This window comes from Hemiscyllium ocellatum, chromosome 29, assembly GCF_020745735.1.
Source record: "Hemiscyllium ocellatum isolate sHemOce1 chromosome 29, sHemOce1.pat.X.cur, whole genome shotgun sequence".
Taxonomy (NCBI): Eukaryota; Metazoa; Chordata; class Chondrichthyes; order Orectolobiformes; family Hemiscylliidae; genus Hemiscyllium; species Hemiscyllium ocellatum.
The window spans coordinates 23912404-23933016 of NC_083429.1; the positions used below are offsets into that span (position 1 = coordinate 23912404).

Genomic DNA, 20613 nt, shown 5'->3' on the forward strand with positions numbered 1-20613 from the left:
GCAACTGCAAACACCTCCAGATGGATCTGTCATCACCAGATCAAGACAAATTGCTGAGTAACAGAATTCAGTTCTGAAGAAGAGTCATATCAGACTTGAAATGTTAAGTCTATTTCTCTCTCCACAGATACTGCCAGACCTGCTGAGTGTCCCCAGCATTCTGTGTTGGATCCTGGTTTACTTAGTTCTCAACTTGGATCACCCAGCAATCACAGCTAACAATGCCATAAAATCAAACCCATTTACCTCGTTGTTTGTGCTATAATGTCACCTGTTACAAATGTTTTTGTATTCATATATTAACAATATTTTTCTTTAATTTTTACATACTGCTATTTCCCCCATTGTCATCTTCATTGCTAATGTCGTCTTGCTCTTGTTAATTTCATTGTCCCCATTGTCATTTGCCTGATTTTGCCCAACTTGTTACTATGCAGCTTTAAATTTTCGCTTCTGATGTACGTGAGCTACATGAATTGTGCTCTATATTACACAGAAGCATCATATGATTGGAATATAATGCTATATACAGGAATCTAGATTGAAATTATTCCCTGATCACAAATATTATGTGGTGTTTTAAATCAAAAGTACTGATGCATTTTAAAAGGTAGCTCAGAAATTAATGTTTGTTGAGATGATATTAAGATGTTTCCTACAAACAAATGATGAATCCATAATAAAGAGTCTGTTTTACAAATGTTGTTCAGGTACCAGATCAATGCCCGCACTGAGCTTGCTGTCCGCTACAATGACATTTCCCCACTGGAGAACCATCACTGTGCTGTCGCCTTCCAGATCCTCTCGCAGCCAGAATGCAACATATTTGCTAATGTGGACCCAGAGGTCTTCAAACAGATCAGGCAGGTCAGTAATCATTGCGTTTAGAGACATACTGGAAAAATTACAACAGCCCCATCAGCATCTGAAAGCAAGAGATGGGTTCACTTGTTGTAAGCCCTTCTAACCAATTGCACATTTCCATTAGTTTTCTTTGCATAATCTTCCCCAATTTCATTCAATATCTTTCCTCACATCTGGAATTCACTTTCTGACCTTTTCGTTATTTAATTGCTGGATGGTTACTTTAATTCATTCTTATCTTTTAAGTGAAGTTAGTGTACTCCACGTTCTTGATACCTGTTTTGTTTGTGATATTGTATTAATTAACCCACACACTCTAGTTCAATGGGATATTCCACTGTTCAAACCCAAGTACGGTTTCATTTAGCTTGTATTTAGTTACAATTTTCAATCAGGCGAATTTACTATGCCCTGGGCCTTGGCCTTTTAAAATAGCAATTCAACTTTAAAAAGAAATCAGATACATAATATATTGGCTAAATATTGTTTTGTCTGAAATGCTGTGACATGCAGTATATTGGAGGAGAAGGTGAGGACTGCAGATGCTGGAGATCAGAGCTGAAAATGTGTTGCTGGAAAAGTGCAGCAGGTCAGGCAGCATCCAAAGAGCAGGAGAATCGACGTTTCGGGCAAAAGCCCTTCTTCCTGAAGAAGGGCTTATGCCCGAAACGTCGATTCTCCTGCTCTTTGGATGCTGCCTGACCTGCTGCGCTTTTCCAGCAACACATTTTCAGCACATGCAGTATATTGACCTGATTAATACATGATGCTATTTGTGTTCCAGAGTGTGTGATGCTAAACAATGTAATGTTTAATTCTAGGTCAGACTAGAATGGCATGATGAGTTATCCTACTCTAGGGAATGCTGACTGACACAAAATGCTATCCTGTTCAATCAACATTGTTTGGTGCAATGTGATATCCTGATCTGGATCGCTGTACCGAAACATACCTTGCTTCCATGCCTCAGACCAATTTGAATGAAAAAAGATATGCCTTATATTAACTTTGATAAGTTTAGGATGTCTCCAAGCAGCTTATTGACAAACATTTACTTTCAAAGTGTAATCATTATTGCTTTATAAACAGGGTGTGCCAATTAATTTGTCCACAAGTTACTCTGGGATGAATGAACGTCAGCCAGTTTCTGAAGAACTCTCTGTTCTTCCCTAAACAAACAAACTTTATTTCAATGTAAACATCGAGATCTCATCTCAATTTACCATTTTGTGCAAAAGACAGCAGCATATCAGCATAGCACTCTTTCAGCATTTCACCCGGTTCGAATTAGGACACTCTCACTCTGAGCCCAGTGTTCCAAGTAGGATGTGCAAAACTCAACTTGATCTAAGGTACAGTTTGATTTGCACACTTGTGGAAAACCAACCTGAGCTAGGCTCCTAGAGCTGCTGTTAGAGTCAGACCATTTGGAGTGAATTCAAAAAGTATGTCTGTACACATGGAAACTGTGGAAATATGGAACTCATTCCTACAAAGCTGTGTCAATTGGAGTTGTCAGGATTCACATAGATTTTGGTAGGAAGGTACTGAGGGATACAGTTGAGAGGTGTGAAGATTGAGTTGAGGCATAGATTAAATATCTAATTCAAGGTACAAGCGGCTTGAAGGGTGGAATGCTAGATCTATATTCCGAAGTTCATACTCATTCTTTCACTATGACACACCTCCTGCAGCCTAAAAATTTCATGGTGACTGTCGAACAAGACTAATCTCTTGCTTTCTAATGCTCTCTGCTTATTCTCCTACCTTTCCTAAAGGGTATTATTACACTTATCTTAGCGACAGACATGGCTCGACATGGAGAGATATTGGACTCATTCAAACCAAAGGTTGCTACCTTTGACTTCTTGAATGAAGAACACAAGATAAGTGTAAGTAAAACAAACACAATCTTCAGATTAACAAATGGCCATTTCAACGTTCAAACTAAGAGGTACAAACATCTGCAGATCCCTTTGCATAGCACAAATGTCAGTGTGCCAGGTGTGCAGTAGATTGGATGAAGAAATTGCTGGGACTGGAAATATACTGATGACAAATTTCTGTTGGAGAGGACCTTCCTCCTGTTCTGATGTTGGAATTTCTGAGATTGGGGCTGGAGGAAGGAATTTCCATCCAGGATTTCCGTCAGCCTTACCATCACTCAGGCGTAAGTAGCAGACGTAAGTCACAATTGGATCCAGGTAAACATGTTAGTGATATCTGGGTATTTTTATGACAGGAAAAACTGAGCGTACTAATTTTAAACATTCTGTACCTCTGGTGCTGGCTAGGCCTAAGCAGAGATTAGAATCTTCATTATTGATGGATGGGAAATACTTGTTGAAAAAGCAGCAATATATAAATTTACTGAAGCATCGTTCCTTCTCTTTTTTTCAAGCTGAAAATGCTTCTTATCAAATGCTGTGATATTTCCAATGAAGTCCGGCCAACCGAAGTGGCAGATCCTTGGGTTGACTGTTTACTTGAAGAATACTTTACACAGGTGAAGGGTGCATTGTAAAGTAATGGGTGCAAACTGTAGACACTGAGATCTGTTGTTTTCTACAATGATTTGACAGTAGGATGGAACAAAGTTTCGCTAACAACGGATTGTGTCAAGATCCTGGAATTCCCTCCATTACACCATCATGGGATCACCACAAAGACTACCTTGATTCAAAGAGGAAACCCCACTATCACAATCGAAGGGCAGTTTATCCTATTGAATCTTCTCTTTCCTGTACCTTCCTGTCCAATTATAGCATCCCACTTCATTTGAACTCCCATAATATTTCTGCTTTTAATACATTTTGTTCATTAATCAGTTTGCTCCAAACACTTTACGTGCTTTAAGGAAATGGTTCATCTAAAATTCTGTTTCTAAACTGTTTTGAAATCCATGACCTCTGGTCTTAGCATATTTACTGAATCGTTTCAGCTGTTCTTTAACAACAAGCTCAAGTCTCCCTACAATGTGCTAAATCAGAAACCTATTTCAAACACTTCAGTCAAGCCAATGTTCCATAAAGTGGTGTGAAATGACTACTTTGTAAGTTACATTCAGCAAGCTCCATTGCGATGTATTTGCCCCCCTGATTCTCCTCATTTTGGATGAATACAGACCACTTTCTTCATTTTATGCTGAATTATATTGAAGGTACAGTGCAGAAACAGACACACCAGTCTACTGATGGTTATGCCTCACATGAAGCTACTCAATTCTAATTCATTTTACTCTAAATCCATATCATTTCAAAACCTGTTCTATCATTTGGTATAATGAATTCTGAATGTATTATAACTCCTTTGGGCTGGATTTTTTGCCACCTCCCCCCTCTCATGGTGAATTGGTGGCTGGAGGAGTGGGCAACCTATAAAATGGCATGGGCCCCATTACTGCTTAGAACTGCCTATGTTAAGGAATTCCACCAGCTGTGGGAAAGGCTCACACTGAGCATATGCTTAACAACTATTACTGCAGTGGGTTGCAGGAGTGGAATGGTCTCTTTAATTACCCCCTGAGCTCATCAGAGAACTAAGGTTTTCTCCAAACCCTCTGGTTCCTCTTTGCACAGTCCATGTACCCACAACAGGAATATTCTCTACATTCTAGATCAGAGTGGTGCTGGAAAAGCATAGCCGGTCAGGCAGCATCCGAGGAGCAGGAAAATCACCATTTCAGGCAAAAGCCCTTCATCAGGACTGAAGGTAGGAAGCTGCCAGCCATTTAAATGGGCCCATTTATCTCTCCACCCTGGAGACTCTCTGCCTTCATCCCTGATGAAGGGCGTTTGCCCAAAACGTCAATTTTCCTGCTCCTCAGATGCTGCTTGACCTGCTGTGCTTTTCCAGCGCCACTCTAATCTAGACACTGATTTCCAGCATTCAGCAGTCCTCACTTTTGCCTACATTCCCTACACTGCCATCCAGCTCTGGCTCCTCTTTCTTGGGACTGGGTATCCCCACCCCCCCCCCCCCCCCCCCCCACCCCCACCCCCCCCTCCGATGACATTGCTTAGGGCAGAGAGCTGACAGCCATTTGTTGGTTGCAGCGCTCAGAGGAAGGACCTCCTCTCCAGATGGGGTAAGAAACCTTGCCTTAAGGGGGCTGTCGTACCCACAACGGAGAGCACTTCTTTTTTAAACAAGGAGTGCGAGAGTTCAGTGCATTAAATATCCAGCTTGGTGTTTGATAATATTCATGTTGCCATTCAATAGAAACTTTGCTGTCACCTCCACCGCCACCAAAACCTATTGGTCTGGTTTTCAGGGCGAGTTCAGGTTGATGTTCCTATCTCCATTTGAGTTTGAAATTGATTCTGAAACCCAAATGAAATTAATGTGAGGACACCAGCTTCCCTGAATTTGGAACAGACTCTAGAGTTTAGATTAAATTCTGGGATTTAATGTAAGTATTTGTCAGATTACGTTTGGATTAGACAGATCACATTGGATTAGAATTTATTTAGTTTTAGGATTGAAGTTCTGGTTAGAGTTAAGTTAGCTTCGGGTATAGACTGCAGGCTCATTCCCACTTTGTAATGTGTGTGTCAAACATCTGTGCTTTTCTGTCTTCAGTATATATTATTGTTGTTCAATTGCAGAGTGACAGGGAGAAATCTGAAGGTCTCCCGGTAGCTCCATTCATGGATCGCGATAAGGTTACAAAGCCCACAGCTCAGATTGGATTCATCAAGTTTGTCCTCATACCAACATTTGAAACACTGATGAAAGTAAGTGATAATTTGGAGATGATGGTGTTGGACTGGGGTGTACAAAGTTAAAAATCACACAACACCAGGTTATAGTCCAACAGGTTTAATTGGAAGCACTAGCTTCCAGAGCGCTGCTCCTTCATCAGGTGGTTGTGGAGGACACAATTGTAAGACACAGCATTTATATCAAAAGTTTACAGTGTGATGTAACTGAAATTATCTGTTGAAAAATACCTTGATTGCTTGTTAAGTCTCTCATCTGTTAGAATGACCACGTTAGTTTAATTTCTTTAATATGTAAATCACACAACTTTTTTTAATCGTTACATTCTCAGGTTAACTTTAATCTACCTGGCACCAATTGTTAAAGTTAACCTGAGAATGTAACTTTTAAAAATGTTGTGTGATTTACATATTAAAGAAATGAAACTAACGTGGTCATTCCAACAGATGAGAGATTTAACAAGCAATCAAGGTATTTTTCAACGTATAATTTCAGTTACATCACACTGTAAACTTTTGATATAAATGCTGTGTCTTACAATTGTGTTCTCCACAACCACCTGATGAAGGAGCAGCGCTCTGGAAGCTAGTGCTTCCAATTAAACCTGTTGGACTATAACCTGGTGTTGTGTGAAAGTAAGTGAGGAATTTATACAATTTGGAGAAATCAGACAGCTCGTTCTTTATTTAATACAAATACAACAGGTTATTCTGAAGACAAATAATGCGCTGGGCGTTATGATAAGGAGGCTGTAGTACCATGATAGGGAGGTCTTGCTATAATTGTACAGGGCTTTTCTGGAATCACACCTGGAATGCAATGCTCAGTTTTTATCTCTTTATTCAAGGTAGGGTTTACTTGCCTTGAAGGAATGCAGTAAAGGTTCACTGATTTTATTCCAGAAATGAAAATCGGGGATGTCATAGAGACATATAAGATCCTGATTGGGCTGGACAGGCTAGGTGCGGGATGAATATTCCCGATGTTGGTGAAGTCCAGAAGTAGGTCTCTCAGTCTAAGAATAAGGAGTAAGTCATTCACAACTGAGATGTGGAAGAATTTCTTCCCTCAAAGTATTGTGAACATATGGAATTGTCGACCATAAGAAGCTGTTGGCAATCCGTTCATTCAATGTATTCAAGAGGGAGTTGGGAATGGCCCTTGTGACTAAAGGGATCAAGGGGTATAGAGAGAAAGCGGGAATGGGATACAGAAATTGTATGATGAGCCATGATCATATTGAATGGTGGTACAGGCTAGAAGGGCTGAATGGCATATTCCAGCACCTATTTTCCTCATTTCTATGAAAGGGCTGTCCTACTATAAGAGGTTGAGTCGACAGCATGTATACTTGTCAGAGTTTATAAGCATAAGAACTGATGTCATCGGGACATACAAGATTTTGAGGGATTTTGACAGGTTAGATGTTGAGGTATTGATGACACCCCACCCCCACCCCAAACCAACTGAAGAGTTTAGAACACTGGGAATTAATCATAGAATTGTTTGAGTGCAGAAGGAGGTTATTTAGCCCTTTGTGTTTACACTGGGACACAGCGTCAGCGTAAGGAAAGCAGGAATTTCTTCACTCAGAGCTGTTAATGTTTGCAATTTTTTACACTTAGAGTCATAGAGATGTTCAGCATGGAAACAGACTCATCGGTCCAACACAGAACAGATATCTGAACCCAATCTAGTCCCACGTGCCAGCACCCACCCATACCCCTCCGAACCCTTCCTATTCATATACCCATCCAAATTCCTTTTAAATGTTGCAATTGTACCGGCCTCCACCACTTCCTCTGACAGCTCATTCCATACACGTACCACCCTCTGTATGAAAAAGTTGCCCCTTAGGTCTCTTTTATATCTTTCTCCTCTCACCCTAAACCTATGCCCTCTTGCTCTGGACTCCCCGACGTTGTCTATTTATCCTATCCATGCCCCTCATAATTTTGCAAACCTCTATAAGGTCATCCCTCAGCCTCCGACGCTCCAGGGAAAACAGTCCCAGTCTGTTCAGCCTCTCCCTCTACCTCAAATCCTCCAACCCTTATGACATCCTTGTAAATCTTTTCTGAACCCTTTCAAGTTTCACAACATCTTTCCGTTAGGAAGGAGACCAGAATTGCACATAATATTCCAACAGTGGCCTAACCAATGTCCTGTACAGCTGCAACATGACCTCCCAACTCCTGTACTCAATACTCTGACCAATAAAGGAAAGCAGACCAAACGCTGCCTTCACTATTCTATCTACCTGCAACTCCACTTTCAAGGGGCTATGAACCTGCACTCCAAGATCTCTTTGTTCAGCAACACTCCCTAGGACCTTACCATTAAGTATATAAGTCCTGCTAAGAGATGCTTTCCCAAAATGCAGCACCTCGCATTTATCTGAATTAAACTCCATCTGCCACTTCTCAGCTCATTGGCCCATCTGATGAAGATCCTGTTGTAATCTGAGGTAACTTTTTTTGCTGTTCACCACACTTCCAACTTTGGTGTCATCTGCAAACTTATTAGCTGTACCTCTTATGCTCGCATCCAAATCATTTATATAAATGACAAAAAGTAGACGACCCAGCATCAATCCTTGTGGCACTCCACTGGTCACAGGCCTCCAGTCTGAAAAACAACCCTCCACCACCACCCTCTGTATTCTACCATTGAGCCAGTTCTGTATCCAAATGGCTAGTTCTTCCTGTATTCCATGAGGTCTAACCTTGATAATCAGTCTCCCATGGGGAACCTTGTCGAATGCCTTACTGAAGTCCATGTTGACCATATCTAAGGCTCTGCCCTCATCAATCCTCTTTGCTACTTCTTCAAAAAAACTCAATCAAGTTTGTGAAACATGATTTCCCATGCACAAAGCCATGTTGACTATCCCTAATCAGTCCTTGCCTTCTCAAATACATGTACATCCTGTCCCTCAGGATTCCCTCCAACAACTTGCCCACCACCAAGGTCAGGCTCACCAGTCTATCGTTCCCTAGTTTATCTTTACCGCCCTTCTTAAATTGTGGCACCACGTTTGCCAACCTCCAGTCTTTCGCCACTTTACCTGTGACTATTGATGATACAAATATCTCAGCAAGAGGCCCAGCAATCACTTCTCTAGCTTCCCACAGAGTTCTCGGGTACACCTGATCAGGTCCTGGGGATTTATCCACCTTTATATGTTTCCAGACATCCAGCACTTCCTCCTCTGTAATCTGGACATTTTTCAAGGTGTCACCACCTATTTCCCTACATTCTATATTTTCCGTATCCTTCTCCACAGTAAATACTGATGCAAAGTTCCCATTTTCTGCAGCTTCACACAAAGGCCGCCTTGCTGATCTTTGAGGGGCCCTATTCTCTCCCTAGTTATCCTTTTGTCCTTAATATATTTGTAAAAACCCTTTGGATTCTCCTTAATTCTATTTGCCAAAGCTATCTCATGTCCCCTTTTTGCCCTCCTGATTTCCTTCTTAAGTATACACCTTCTGCCTTTATACTCTGGATTCTCGTTATCTCATTTCTGAAGATTGAGATTGATTAGTCAACTATTGAGTATTTTCAAGGCTGAGAGACACACAGAGAGTTTGGACTTACTACAGAAAATGCTGAAAGGAATCCATGGGTTTGCCAACATCTGGACTGAGAGAAACAAAATTAATATTTCAGGTCTGTGATTTTTCATCAGGACCCTGAAAAATTAGCCATGCTTATCACACCACAGATGATGCCAGATTTGCTGAGCATTTGCAGCATTTTCTCTTTTTATTTATGATTTCCAGCCTCTGTAGAGGTTTGTTTTTGGACATGATGCAGTGTTCAAGCAGCAAGCTGAAATAAAGATCAAAGATTAGTCATGGTCTTACTGACTGGCAGAGTAGTCTCAAGAGGTGATATGGTCAACTCCAATTCCTTCCTTTGCTTTTATGCTGAAAGATTTTATGCTCATCCTTTTCATCAGGCCCAATATGTTTCCCAAGCAGGCTGCTAGTCAGTGAAAGGAGGGGCATGTTGTGTCTCATGGTCAGTATGTCAGTATAACTTTAAAAGACCTGTTCGTGATATGATCACTATCTCAATATGTTCTTGGATTGAGTGATGACGTGAAACCATCTTATTGAAAGAGTCTATGGAATTGTAATCTAAATTGAAATAATTGAGGATGCATTGTGCAAAATTAGTTTTGACATGAGGTTGGTGGTATCAGTTAGTGGTTAGCACAGCTGCCTCAACGTCAGGGTCCCAGGTTCGATTCCAGCCTCGGGCGACTGTCTGTGGAGTTTGCACACTCTCCCAGTGTGTGGGTTTCCTCCAGGTGCTCCGGTTTCCTCCCACAGTCCAAAGATGAGCAGGTCAGGTGAATTGCCCATTTTAAATTGCCCATAGTGTTAGTTAGAGGGAAATGTGTCTGGGTGGGTTACTTTTTGGAGGGTTGGTGAGGACTAGTTGGGCGGAAGGGCCTGTTTCCACACTGTAGGGAATCTAAACCCCCAAAGGTATCAGCATTGATTGAATTCAGCTTTACAATCAGAACAGTTCAAGTGTCATTCCAGACATCTGAGTACAAAATCTGAACTGTTTCAGTGTAGGATTGAGGGACCGCTGCATCGAGGAGATACCTTCAGTTAAACCAAGGCCACATGTGCATCATAGAACATAGAACAATACAGCACAGAATAGGCCCTTTGACACTTAATGTTGCGCCGACCTGTGAACTGTTCTCAGCTCGTCCCCCTACACTATCCCAAATCATCCATGTGCTTATCTAAGGATTGTTGAAATCTCCCTAATGTGGCTGAGTTGACTACATTAGCAGGTAGTGCAGTCCACGCCCTTACCACTCTCTGCATCAAAAACCTGCCTCTGACATCTGTCTTAAATCTATCACCCCTCAATTTGTAGTTATGCCCCCTCGTACAAGCTGACGTCATCATCCTAGGAAAAAGACCTTCACTGTCTACCCTATCTAATCCTCTGATCATCTTAAGTGAATCTTCCTTTGGCTGGGCGTAAAAGCATGATTTGAAGAAAAGCAGGAATGCTTTCCTGATGTTCTACCAAGCATTTATTCCATAACCAACGTAATGCAGATTACTTGGTGAATTATTTTAGCTATTTGCGGGCTCTTGCTGAGGCATAATTTGATTGTCCCACAACAACTTTTATATCTGTATTAGCATCTTTAAAATCACAGAAAGCCTCCAGGAGCATTAGAAAGCAAAATTGAACTTTAGACTTTATAATGTGATATTCAGGAAAATGTTCAATGGTTAAGAAGGTAGGGATTTAATGAGTGTTATAAGCTCACTTATATTGACACAAGCACTTTGAAAGATCTCAAAGTAAAGAAAACTCTTGTTCAAGTGCAACTGTTTTTCTCATGAAGGGAAAATGGCACAGTCAGCAGGGCTCCTTTAATATTATATTGAAGGCATATTTTGGAAGTAGTTTAAAGTCCTGTCCTGAATTTTATGATATCTGAATATATAATGTAGGGAGAATGCTAGATACTTTCAGATGTCTCCAAAAATCTGTTACTTTAAATTTTTGCTTAGCGTGCAGTAGTATGCTAACATGCATTACATAATGTTAGTGGCTGATTAGGTTTAATTATTACAGGATCACCATGCCACTCCTGTATTGTAAAGTGACTTGTTCTAATCATTTATGTTTGTTGTTAAGTTATTCCCACAGATTGAAGAAGCGATGGTACAGCCTCTCCGAGATTCTAGGGATCGCTATGAAGAACTAAAGCAGATTGATGATGCCATGAACGAGGTAAATAATCTGTAGTTGTTGTAGTCAATCTAATATGATTAAATCTCAAATTACCTCAGTTGTCATATGTAAATCATGGTATTTAATAATAATCCACTTTAAAACTGGAAAATTATGCCTTTGTAAATTGCATTCGTGACACTGACCAACTACAGTGCCTCCTTCATAAAAGAAAAGCCACCATTTATACACAACCTCAGGGCATCCTAAGGAGTGTTACAGCCAGATAACTGTTCTCAAACGCAGAATGATTTAGCAGAAAAGGTCTCCATTCAGCCCATCATGCCTGTGATGGTGCTTTGAAGGAACTATGCCATTGGTTTCACTTTCCTCCTTTTTCTCCAACGCCTTGCAGATATCTCCCCTTGCAGCATTTTTCCAAGTCACTTTTGACTGTCACTATTCAATCTGTTTTTAACTGCTCTTTCAGACAGTACATTGCTGGTTTTGAGAACTAACTCAGTAAAATTGCATTTCCTCAGGTCACCTTTGCTTTTTTTTTGACTAATTGTCTGAAATGTGTACAGACATTTCCAGTTTCTTCGCATTTTCACTATAAAAGACCTCCATGATTTTGAACAGTTAAATCAATCATTAATGTTCCTTGTTCTAAGTTGATCAGCCCGTGTTTCACCTTTCATCCTGAATTTGAAATTAATTAATTTCATACAGAGGTTAAAAGATCACTTAGACAGAGTCCAGGCCTATATTTTTCTAGGGTCTAGATTAGCGTGGTGCTGGAAAAACACAGCAGATCAGGCATTATCCGAAGAGCAGGAAAATCGATGTTTCGGGCAAAAGCCCTTCATCAGGAATGAAGGCAGGGTTTGCCTATATTTTTCTAGTCAGAGTTTTATTTAAAGTTACACATCAAAAAAGACTCATGCCATTATTACTTGTTCCCTATGTTTACCGACCTAGTCAATTTATTTCCAAATTATCATCTTATCAAAATCCTACTCCCTGGTTCCAATTGGTTTCTAAATCCATGCCAGACCCTGATTAATGATAACAGTCTCTCTTTTTGTCTTTTTATAAAAATATATTGAAATATGTCCAATAGAAATGAAAAACAAACTTAAACAGAAAGTACAAAAGGATAAGATATTGTGCAGATTGACAACATTTGATATTCCTGTGCTTAAGTGTACATTAAATAATGTTTTTTTTTCAGTAGTTTTAATAGCTTCTTCCCCCGAGAGGAAAAATTATAAACCTTAATGCACTTGAAAATACAAATTTGCATCAGAAGCATCATTAAAACCCATAACTTTCATGTTCTTGAAATCTCCCAAAGTTTGAAATTTCCAAAGCAGTGCTCCATTTCTATTTTTTTCAACATTTTGTTCACCACATAATGTTTTTCAGTTTGAGATCTTTTGTACTCAACTCTAAGACCTCAAAACTGGCACCAAGCCTGAATTGGTGCCCAACCAATACAACTATCCAGTTAGACTTTGCAATTCTTTCCATTCAGTTTTGGAAGCTGCTACATCATTTTGAGGAGCCATACTTTGCCTAACGGCCATGGGGCTAAAGCTTCTAAATAAAATTGCTTATGCAAAGTGACACTTGACTTACTCTGTCTGACATTTACTCCTATCGATTTAAAGCTTGACTTAAAATTTTGAATTCCTTTTTAAAGTTTATTTATGACAATGTTTTCAAACTCTTTGGTCACCGCCTTCACAAACTCATCTATGCGCATCATAAAGATGCCTGAAAGCTATCTGTCCTGGTGCCAGATGGAAGGGTCTGTCATGGAAGGGTGTGCATTCAACTGAAGACAATTTAAAAAGTTGAACCTTTTGAGAAGTACAGTTGTCTAGAAGCATCGGTTGGGTCATTTACACATTTGTTTCCTTTCCAGATTGTCCCTACTGCATTTGACACCCCTTTTTCGAGCTTATCTCCTGACAGATCTGTCACTGTAATGCTAATTGATTTACATTCCCTCGTATTTGTTGCTAACAATGTAAAGAAAATCTTCCGAATTGCTTTCCGTGACATTGGTCTGTCTACTGTTAGAACTTGCCTCCTTGTTTTTTTCTTCAAACCTTGTGCCACTGGTTTTGCTTTTGCTTAAATTCCCACCTGGTGAAACTTTTACTTTGCATATCTACCAATGGGATGGGGCTGACTGTCACCTATCCAGCACCCCCCTAAATCTCTCCACTTCGTAATTCTCATTGTCTTTCAGTAAACTATATCCAAGATGTTTATAGCCACTAAAACCTCCTGATTGTAAGGGGGCTCTCCTCCTGGTGGAATCCCCTATCAGTGTTAAGTTTGTTGACCGTGTAAAGCTGCACCACTACCTTGCTGAGCATCTTTCTGTTGGCTGTCCACTGTTTGATCTCCTCTCCAACTAGTTGGATTCTATTTGACTGTTTGTGATCTTGGTGAAACTGAGGACTGGAGATCAGAGTCAAGATTAGAGTGGTGCTGGAAAAGTACAGCAGGTCAGGCAGCATCCGAGGAGCAGGAAAATCAATGTTTTGAGCAAAAGCCATGTTTGTGATCTCTTTCTAGGGACATGTCCACTCCTAGAACCACTACCTAACCTTACACTGCATTCTCTTGGCTTCATTTTTTCAATTATGGTTTGTGATGCTTATAATGGTTTATTATTTTTATTATGTTCCCAATCCATGGGCTTAACCTCCCACCCCTCATCATGTACATTACAATTTTCAGTGGCCTTCCCAGCTCGACTTATAATAATTACATTTCTTAATTAACTTGCCCCCTTCTGTAAATATTTAACTTTATTACCTACATTTGGTGGTTGCCCCTTGGGATCGATATCCTCATTTTGATAATCAAAATTAATCTGCCCTTCATCATACAATCTGTCAACTGCAACTGTTTGATCCTTATAGCTTCAGTAGGATGCAGTGTCATGAAAAGTACCCAATTCCTTGTTACCTTCTGTAAGTCATCTAGAATTGGAACATTTGCAATCCAAACCAAACAACCTCAAACAATCCAGTGCAAATACTGTGCAAACAGTAGTTTGCTGTCATTACTAATAATCTTCCTCAGACCTCTCCAATCTTTAAGCCCCCCGTTTGTTTAAGAAACTGTTTCCCTGATTAAAGTTGATTTTCAATGGCCTGACGTTCTGTGTTAAATATCATCAATTTCAGAGACATTGGCTTTAATAAGGGCTTTCTGACTACCTGCGAGCTAATTGTGATCTTTCCTTTGCTGGGGGCTGATTCCCTTCAGAACTTCCAGATTTCTGCCAAAAGCTCTGATCAGCTGCAGAGAAATTCAAAACTTGGATGATTCACACTTTTTCAGATTAAAAATCCGTCAAAAATATCTATGTTTTCTTTTATGTTTTGGTGCTCTATTGGAGTGACTCGAGTGACAATAATGTATTGTTTTAAAGTCTCTCCAAAAGTTTAAACTTCGTATTCTTATTTATAAATGCTATTGCATGAAAATGCAGCATGAAATTCTTCCAGTGAATCTTTTATTTCAGTGAACTAGCAAAACTGTACAGTTATTCTTTCAAAAATCAAATTCTAAATATTGCTTGCTGAGGTTTTGCCACTTTCAAAATGACGGTTTTCCACTTTCTGTATGATAAATTTGCCTTCTGCAGTTGTAATAGAGATTTCTTGCTACTTCAAAGATAAAACTAATTTTCCCCAACTTCATGTACCAAAGGACAATACTCATCGTCTTGCACAATTATTAAAGTTTATTGGCTGTGGTCTTAACAAATCCATCTAACCAAATCATGATTAAAATCTTGATTTTATTGATCTAAAAGTCCTAAATTCATGTAACTATCTTCTTTGGTTAGACTCTTCATTCAAATCTTTAATTTTGTTTTGTTCTCTTAAAAATCTCGATAAGTTTTCAAAAGTTGTGGTGTCAGTCTAAATTTTTGACACATTGTTCCACCTGCTGTAGTTATACTTCATGGAGACTAGTTGGATTTAGAGTGATGATTGTTTTGATGGGTGAGTACTCCATGTCTTCTTTCCTTCTCAGCCTGTTCTTTTGCACCTTTTTCGGAAAAAATCCCTGAGGGATCATCACGTTATTCGCTATGCTCCCAATGGCTGCACAATGTTGCCTTTTTTAAGGTCTCTCTCATCCCAGTGTAGCTCCCTTTGACTCTTTTCCTAGTCTACATCATGTTCACTGCAGCTCTTACCAGCTTTGAGGTGAAGGTTTGTTTCTGATCTGTCACTTTAGCCATACTGTTGTTCTCACGAGTGCTGCTGACCAACTTTGTTTAAAATAATAAATACATTGGATTTCAAAAGCATTTCTTCTGGGTCAAATGAATTCTCTCCACTGTTATTACCTTAAGGAATTTCAACAGCAGTACCCACAACAGATTAACATGTCATGTTAGGCTCTGGGTAACAAACATTGTTGACTTGTAGTGGGTTAGTTCGTTATCAATAATCCTCCTTCGCACATCGAGACTAAAAGCCTGTTTCATTAACTGTGGTAGAGGATTAAACCACTGGAAAGTCTTAAGAAAAACTTGTCTTTCATACCCTGTGTATTTTATTGCACAATAGCAGGTACAAAAAGCATTAACTATTTAGGCTAGTAATTTGAACTGTCAGAAGCTGGAGATGATGTACCTGTCTCATTTGTAATCCTGTCCAGGACTGTGTGATTGTCCATCAAAGACACCATCAGATTAGGTGAAGCTAATGCAAATTCAACATCAACTATTTTCCAAACTTATACAACATCATTCTGAAGTTTGTCATACTTTCCTCACTGCTTCCTGCATTGCTGTGTTTTGTGTCATCTGCATACTTTGAAAGCTATACCCATTAATATATATTGAATGTCTCAACAGCAACGTCTGGGTAACACACCACTGGTTGACCTGCTTCCAGTCTGAAAACAAGCATTCAATACCACTTTCTAGCACTTAGCCAATTTCATATTCACACATTCACTTTCACTTTAATCTTGTGTGTTGTAAGTTTGCTTCCCAGTCTACCCATGTGGGTACTTTATCAAATTTGTTTTGGAAATCTGACCAACGCTCATTACGCTTATCATTACACCATCAGATAATGCTGTTATTACATTATTGAATGGACACAGAGTACACACACTGTCAACCTGAGGGAGCTTTGTTTGTGACAACCATTCATTAACATTTCTCTAAAACTACGGCTTTTCCTTTTTGCAACACTCATTTGTCTGTCTCCTCTATGTCTGAAGCCGTGAATGGCTGTAACTAATCTCTTTCCATATTTCTACAATAATACACTGAGCTGACCATTGGGAACTCCCAGTGATTTTTGTTTCTCCTCCTCTTCCTAAGAAGCTGACTTTCTCCAACTGTTATCTGTCTTGACAATGAAGTGAGGATAAAAAAAGACTCAGAGGACTGGCTGTTCAAACTCTCATTTTCCTTTTGTTGATTTCACTCATGTGCTCTCTATGTTGTTCTTTCTTTCTGAAGGGATGAGGCATTATTTTAAGCTTGTCTAATAAGTCAGGCCTAGCACTAAACCTTAGGGAATGGAAATCATACACTTATCAAGGGGGACCATTTCCGATAAAAGAAACAATTTCCATCAGTAATACCAATTTGCCAAACTTGAGGATGTGTGAAGCATCATCCTACACATCCTCTTCACCTTTAACTATGCACCTCAGATGTGCCTCCAATGATGGCAGAAATATTATAATGAGCTGACTCCACCTGATATTCAGATCTTCCAGTAATATGAGAATCGTAAAATTTCTACAGTGCAGAAAGGAACCATTCTGAAATCCCACGCAGACGAACCCCACATTTACCATGGTTAATTCAAGCTCACTTGAGTGGGCAGTTTAGCATCGCCAATTCACCTAACTTTTGCACATCTTTGGACAGTTGGAGAAAATTGGAGCACCCGGTGGAAACCCACACAGACGCGGGGAGAAATTCCACACAGGCAGTCATGCGAGACTGGAATCAAAACCAACACTGAGACAGCAGAGCCAACCATTGTACAACCATGCCACCCATCAGAAAAGTAACCAAGCAGGGACTTGAATCCTGGGCCCTCAGATTAAAAGTCTGATGCTCTTCCAACTGAGCCATTCAGGCTCAACCCATTATTGAGGAAAGACGTGGGCAAATCAGGATTTGGCAGAAGTGGGGGGAGGGGTCAAGGAATTTTGGTCCCAAGCACATTGTAGTATGAAGGGCATTCTAGCCCACTATAGTTACTGTTGAAGATAAAGGTTGTAACAATCTTCATTTTAAGGTCCATGGTGTTTAAAAGCATTGCTACATCAAATTGACCACAATAATTTTTTTTTCACTTTACAAGTTGCGGAAGAAAACAGAAAATATTCCCCTTGGATGGAAGAAGAAATGATTTTCTTCGTAAGTAGAGTTTGGAGCAATTGTCACTCTTTCAACAGTCTGGAGCTCTGAAACAAAATAATGAGAATCCAAATTCAGATGAGAAAACTTTAAAGGAGTTTAGAACATAGAACATAGAACAGTACAGCACAGAACAGGCCCTTCAGCCCACGATGTTGTGCCGACCACTGATCCTCATGTTGCACCCTCAAATTTCTGTGACCATATGCATGTCCAGCAGTCTCTTAAATGTCCCCAATGACCTTGCTTCCACAACTGCTACTGGCAACGCATTCCATGCTCTCACAACTCTCTGTGTGAAGAACCCGCCTCTGACATCTCCTCTATACTTTCCTCCAACCAGCTTAAAACTATGACCCCTCGTGTTCGTCATTTCTGCCCTGGGAAATAGTCTCTGGCTATCGACTCCATCTATGCCTCTCATTATCTTGTATACCTCAATTAGGTCCCCTCTCCTCCTCCTTTTCTCCAATGAAAAAAGTCCGAGCTCAGTCAACCTCTCTTCATAAGATAAGCCCTCCATTCCAGGCAACATCCTGGTAAACCTCCTCTGAACCCTCTCCAAAGCATCCACATCTTTCCTATAATAGGACGACCAGAACTGGACGCAGTATTCCAAGTGCAGTCTAACCAAAGTTTTAAAGAGCTGCAACAAGATCTCGCGACTCTTAAACTCAATCTCCCTGTTAATGAAAGCCAAAACACCATATGCTTTCTTAACAACCCTGTCCACTTGGATGGCCATTTTAAGGGATCTATGTACCTGCACACCAAGATCCCTCTGTTCCTCCACACTGCCAAGAATCCTATCTTTAATCCTGTACTCAGCTTTCAAATTCGATCTTCCAAAATGCATCACCTCCCATTTATCCTGGTTGAACTCCATCTGCCACCTTTCAGCCCATCTCTGCATCTTGTCAATGTCCCGCTGCAGCCTACAACAGCCCTCTATACTGTCAACGACACCTCTAACCTTTGTGTCGTCTGCGAACTTGCTGACCCATCCTTCAATCCCCTCATCCAAGTTATTAATAAAAATTACAAACAGTAGAGGCCCAAGGACAGAGCCCTGTGGAACACCACACACCACAGACTTCCAGGCAGAATATTTTCCTTCTACTACCACTCGCTGTCTTCTGTTGGCCAGCCAATTCTGTATCCAGCAACTAAGTTCCCCTGTATCCCATTCCTCCTGACCTTCTGAATGAGCCTACCATGGGGAACCTTATCAAGTGCCTTGCTGAAGTACATATACACCACATCCACAGCTCGACCCTCATCAACTTTTCTAGTCACATCCTCAAAGAACTCGATAAGGTTTGTGAGGCATGACCTGCCCCTCACAAAGCCGTGTTGACTGCATTTAATTAAGCCATGCTCTTCCGGGTGGTCATAAATCCTATCCCTCAGAATCCTTTCTAGCACCTTGCAGACGACAAACGTGAGACTTACTGGTCTGTAACTTTAAATATTTTTATCTTCAAGTATTCAAAATTGTTTTTCAACTGGGATTATTATACAGCCAGCATGAATATGGTCAACATTGGTGTATTGGGACAATAGAAAGATGGGTCAGAGATTGAGCTAAGAATGACTAGTAGCCATTGGTCTGTGAAGTTGACCAGAGAACAGCAGACTTGATAAAGGACAATAAAATTATGTACAACTGCCGAAACAAAAATCACCTTTACCAGGAGAAATAGCTCCAGTAATACAGATTGGGATAATTAATAACAACAGGGACAGAATAATAACTTCGAATTTCTGTTGACCATCAGTTGAAGTTGAAGCTATGTGATAAGAGAGTTAAAAATAATGCTGCAGCAAATTATATCTGTACCAGGGATGTGATTGTACAATATGCAGCATAATCCTCAGCGAATTTCTTATTAAGAGCTATTCAATTAGTTTCATTCTCATGCTATTTTCTCATAACATTACACATTGTCCCTTTTCAAGTCTGTATTGAATTCTCCTTTAGAACTTACTACAGATCTCTAAGGCTCATACATTACAAAACAGTAAGGCTCAGTTACTAAATGTGCTCCTGTTGTCAGTCTGACACGTGCAAACAGGAAATTCTCTGGTGTTCTCTTTGTCCACTTACTTAACCTTAGCTGTGTTCATAAGCCAAGCTTCCTCCATGCCCGTGCGCTAGCGAGAAAAATAAATCCTAATCGTAAGTGTGTTCTGCTAGAAATATTGATTTCTGAAAGATGTGGACCATTTGTAGAATTCCCACAAAATTGTGTAGTGTGTTGCACTTGCAGTTCAGAATTCCGTATGTAAAATGGATATCAGGTAATTTTCCAGAGGTCAGGCAGTGCTCAAGGAACCATACCCCAGCAAAAATCCAGGATTCTTCCTATGGCTGGATGAAGAGGGGGTCAAAATAGTCAAAGTACCAAAGGGCTTACTTATATCCAAAGAAAGATAATAGTTTGATTTAAAACTATATTTTCATTTCAGGATTTCAAACTACAGTTATATCTCTGGCTCTTCCACCTGGCTTGAAGAAAATATTGGATATTGATGGAACAGCTATCAAGTTGAGTGAAATCACGTCAATTTATCCTTTAACTTTTGCAAATAGATAAAGATAAACCGCAGAACCAGAATTAAATTCAACCAACACTTGGAACATAAGTCAATGGTTTTCCACTGTATTTTGGAATCAGGTTAGGTTTTTTTTTAAAACATTAAGATTGGGAAAAACAAAAAGCAGTCAGTCTCAGAATTCTGGAAGATAATTCTAATTTGACAACAAAGAATTTGTCATTTTTAATTAATAGTCATTGGATAAGTTTACCTGCCACTAAACTGGAATCTCCAAAGTCAGAGGAACACTGGTATTCAGAACTGTAATAAAGTAC

General features: G+C 40.0%; 1 protein-coding gene and 1 non-coding gene across 2 annotated transcripts in view; one reads left to right on the forward strand and one right to left on the reverse strand.

The window, feature by feature from the left end:
• pde9ab (phosphodiesterase 9ab) overlaps positions 1-20275 on the forward strand; it is a 74228-nt gene extending 53953 nt beyond the window's left edge. The window contains exons 13-19 of the mRNA XM_060846795.1: positions 711-867; positions 2643-2756; positions 3266-3370; positions 5472-5600; positions 11272-11367; positions 17685-17740; positions 20210-20275. Of these exons, the coding sequence (XP_060702778.1) occupies positions 711-867; positions 2643-2756; positions 3266-3370; positions 5472-5600; positions 11272-11367; positions 17685-17732 (649 nt within the window). The 3' untranslated portion in view covers positions 17733-17740; positions 20210-20275. The remainder of the gene's footprint in view (positions 1-710; positions 868-2642; positions 2757-3265; positions 3371-5471; positions 5601-11271; positions 11368-17684; positions 17741-20209) is intronic.
• trnak-uuu (transfer RNA lysine (anticodon UUU)) lies at positions 17386-17459 on the reverse strand. Its single transcript has one exon. It is a non-coding gene; the product is annotated as a tRNA-Lys (tRNA).
• Positions 20276-20613: the final 338 nt, after the last annotated feature.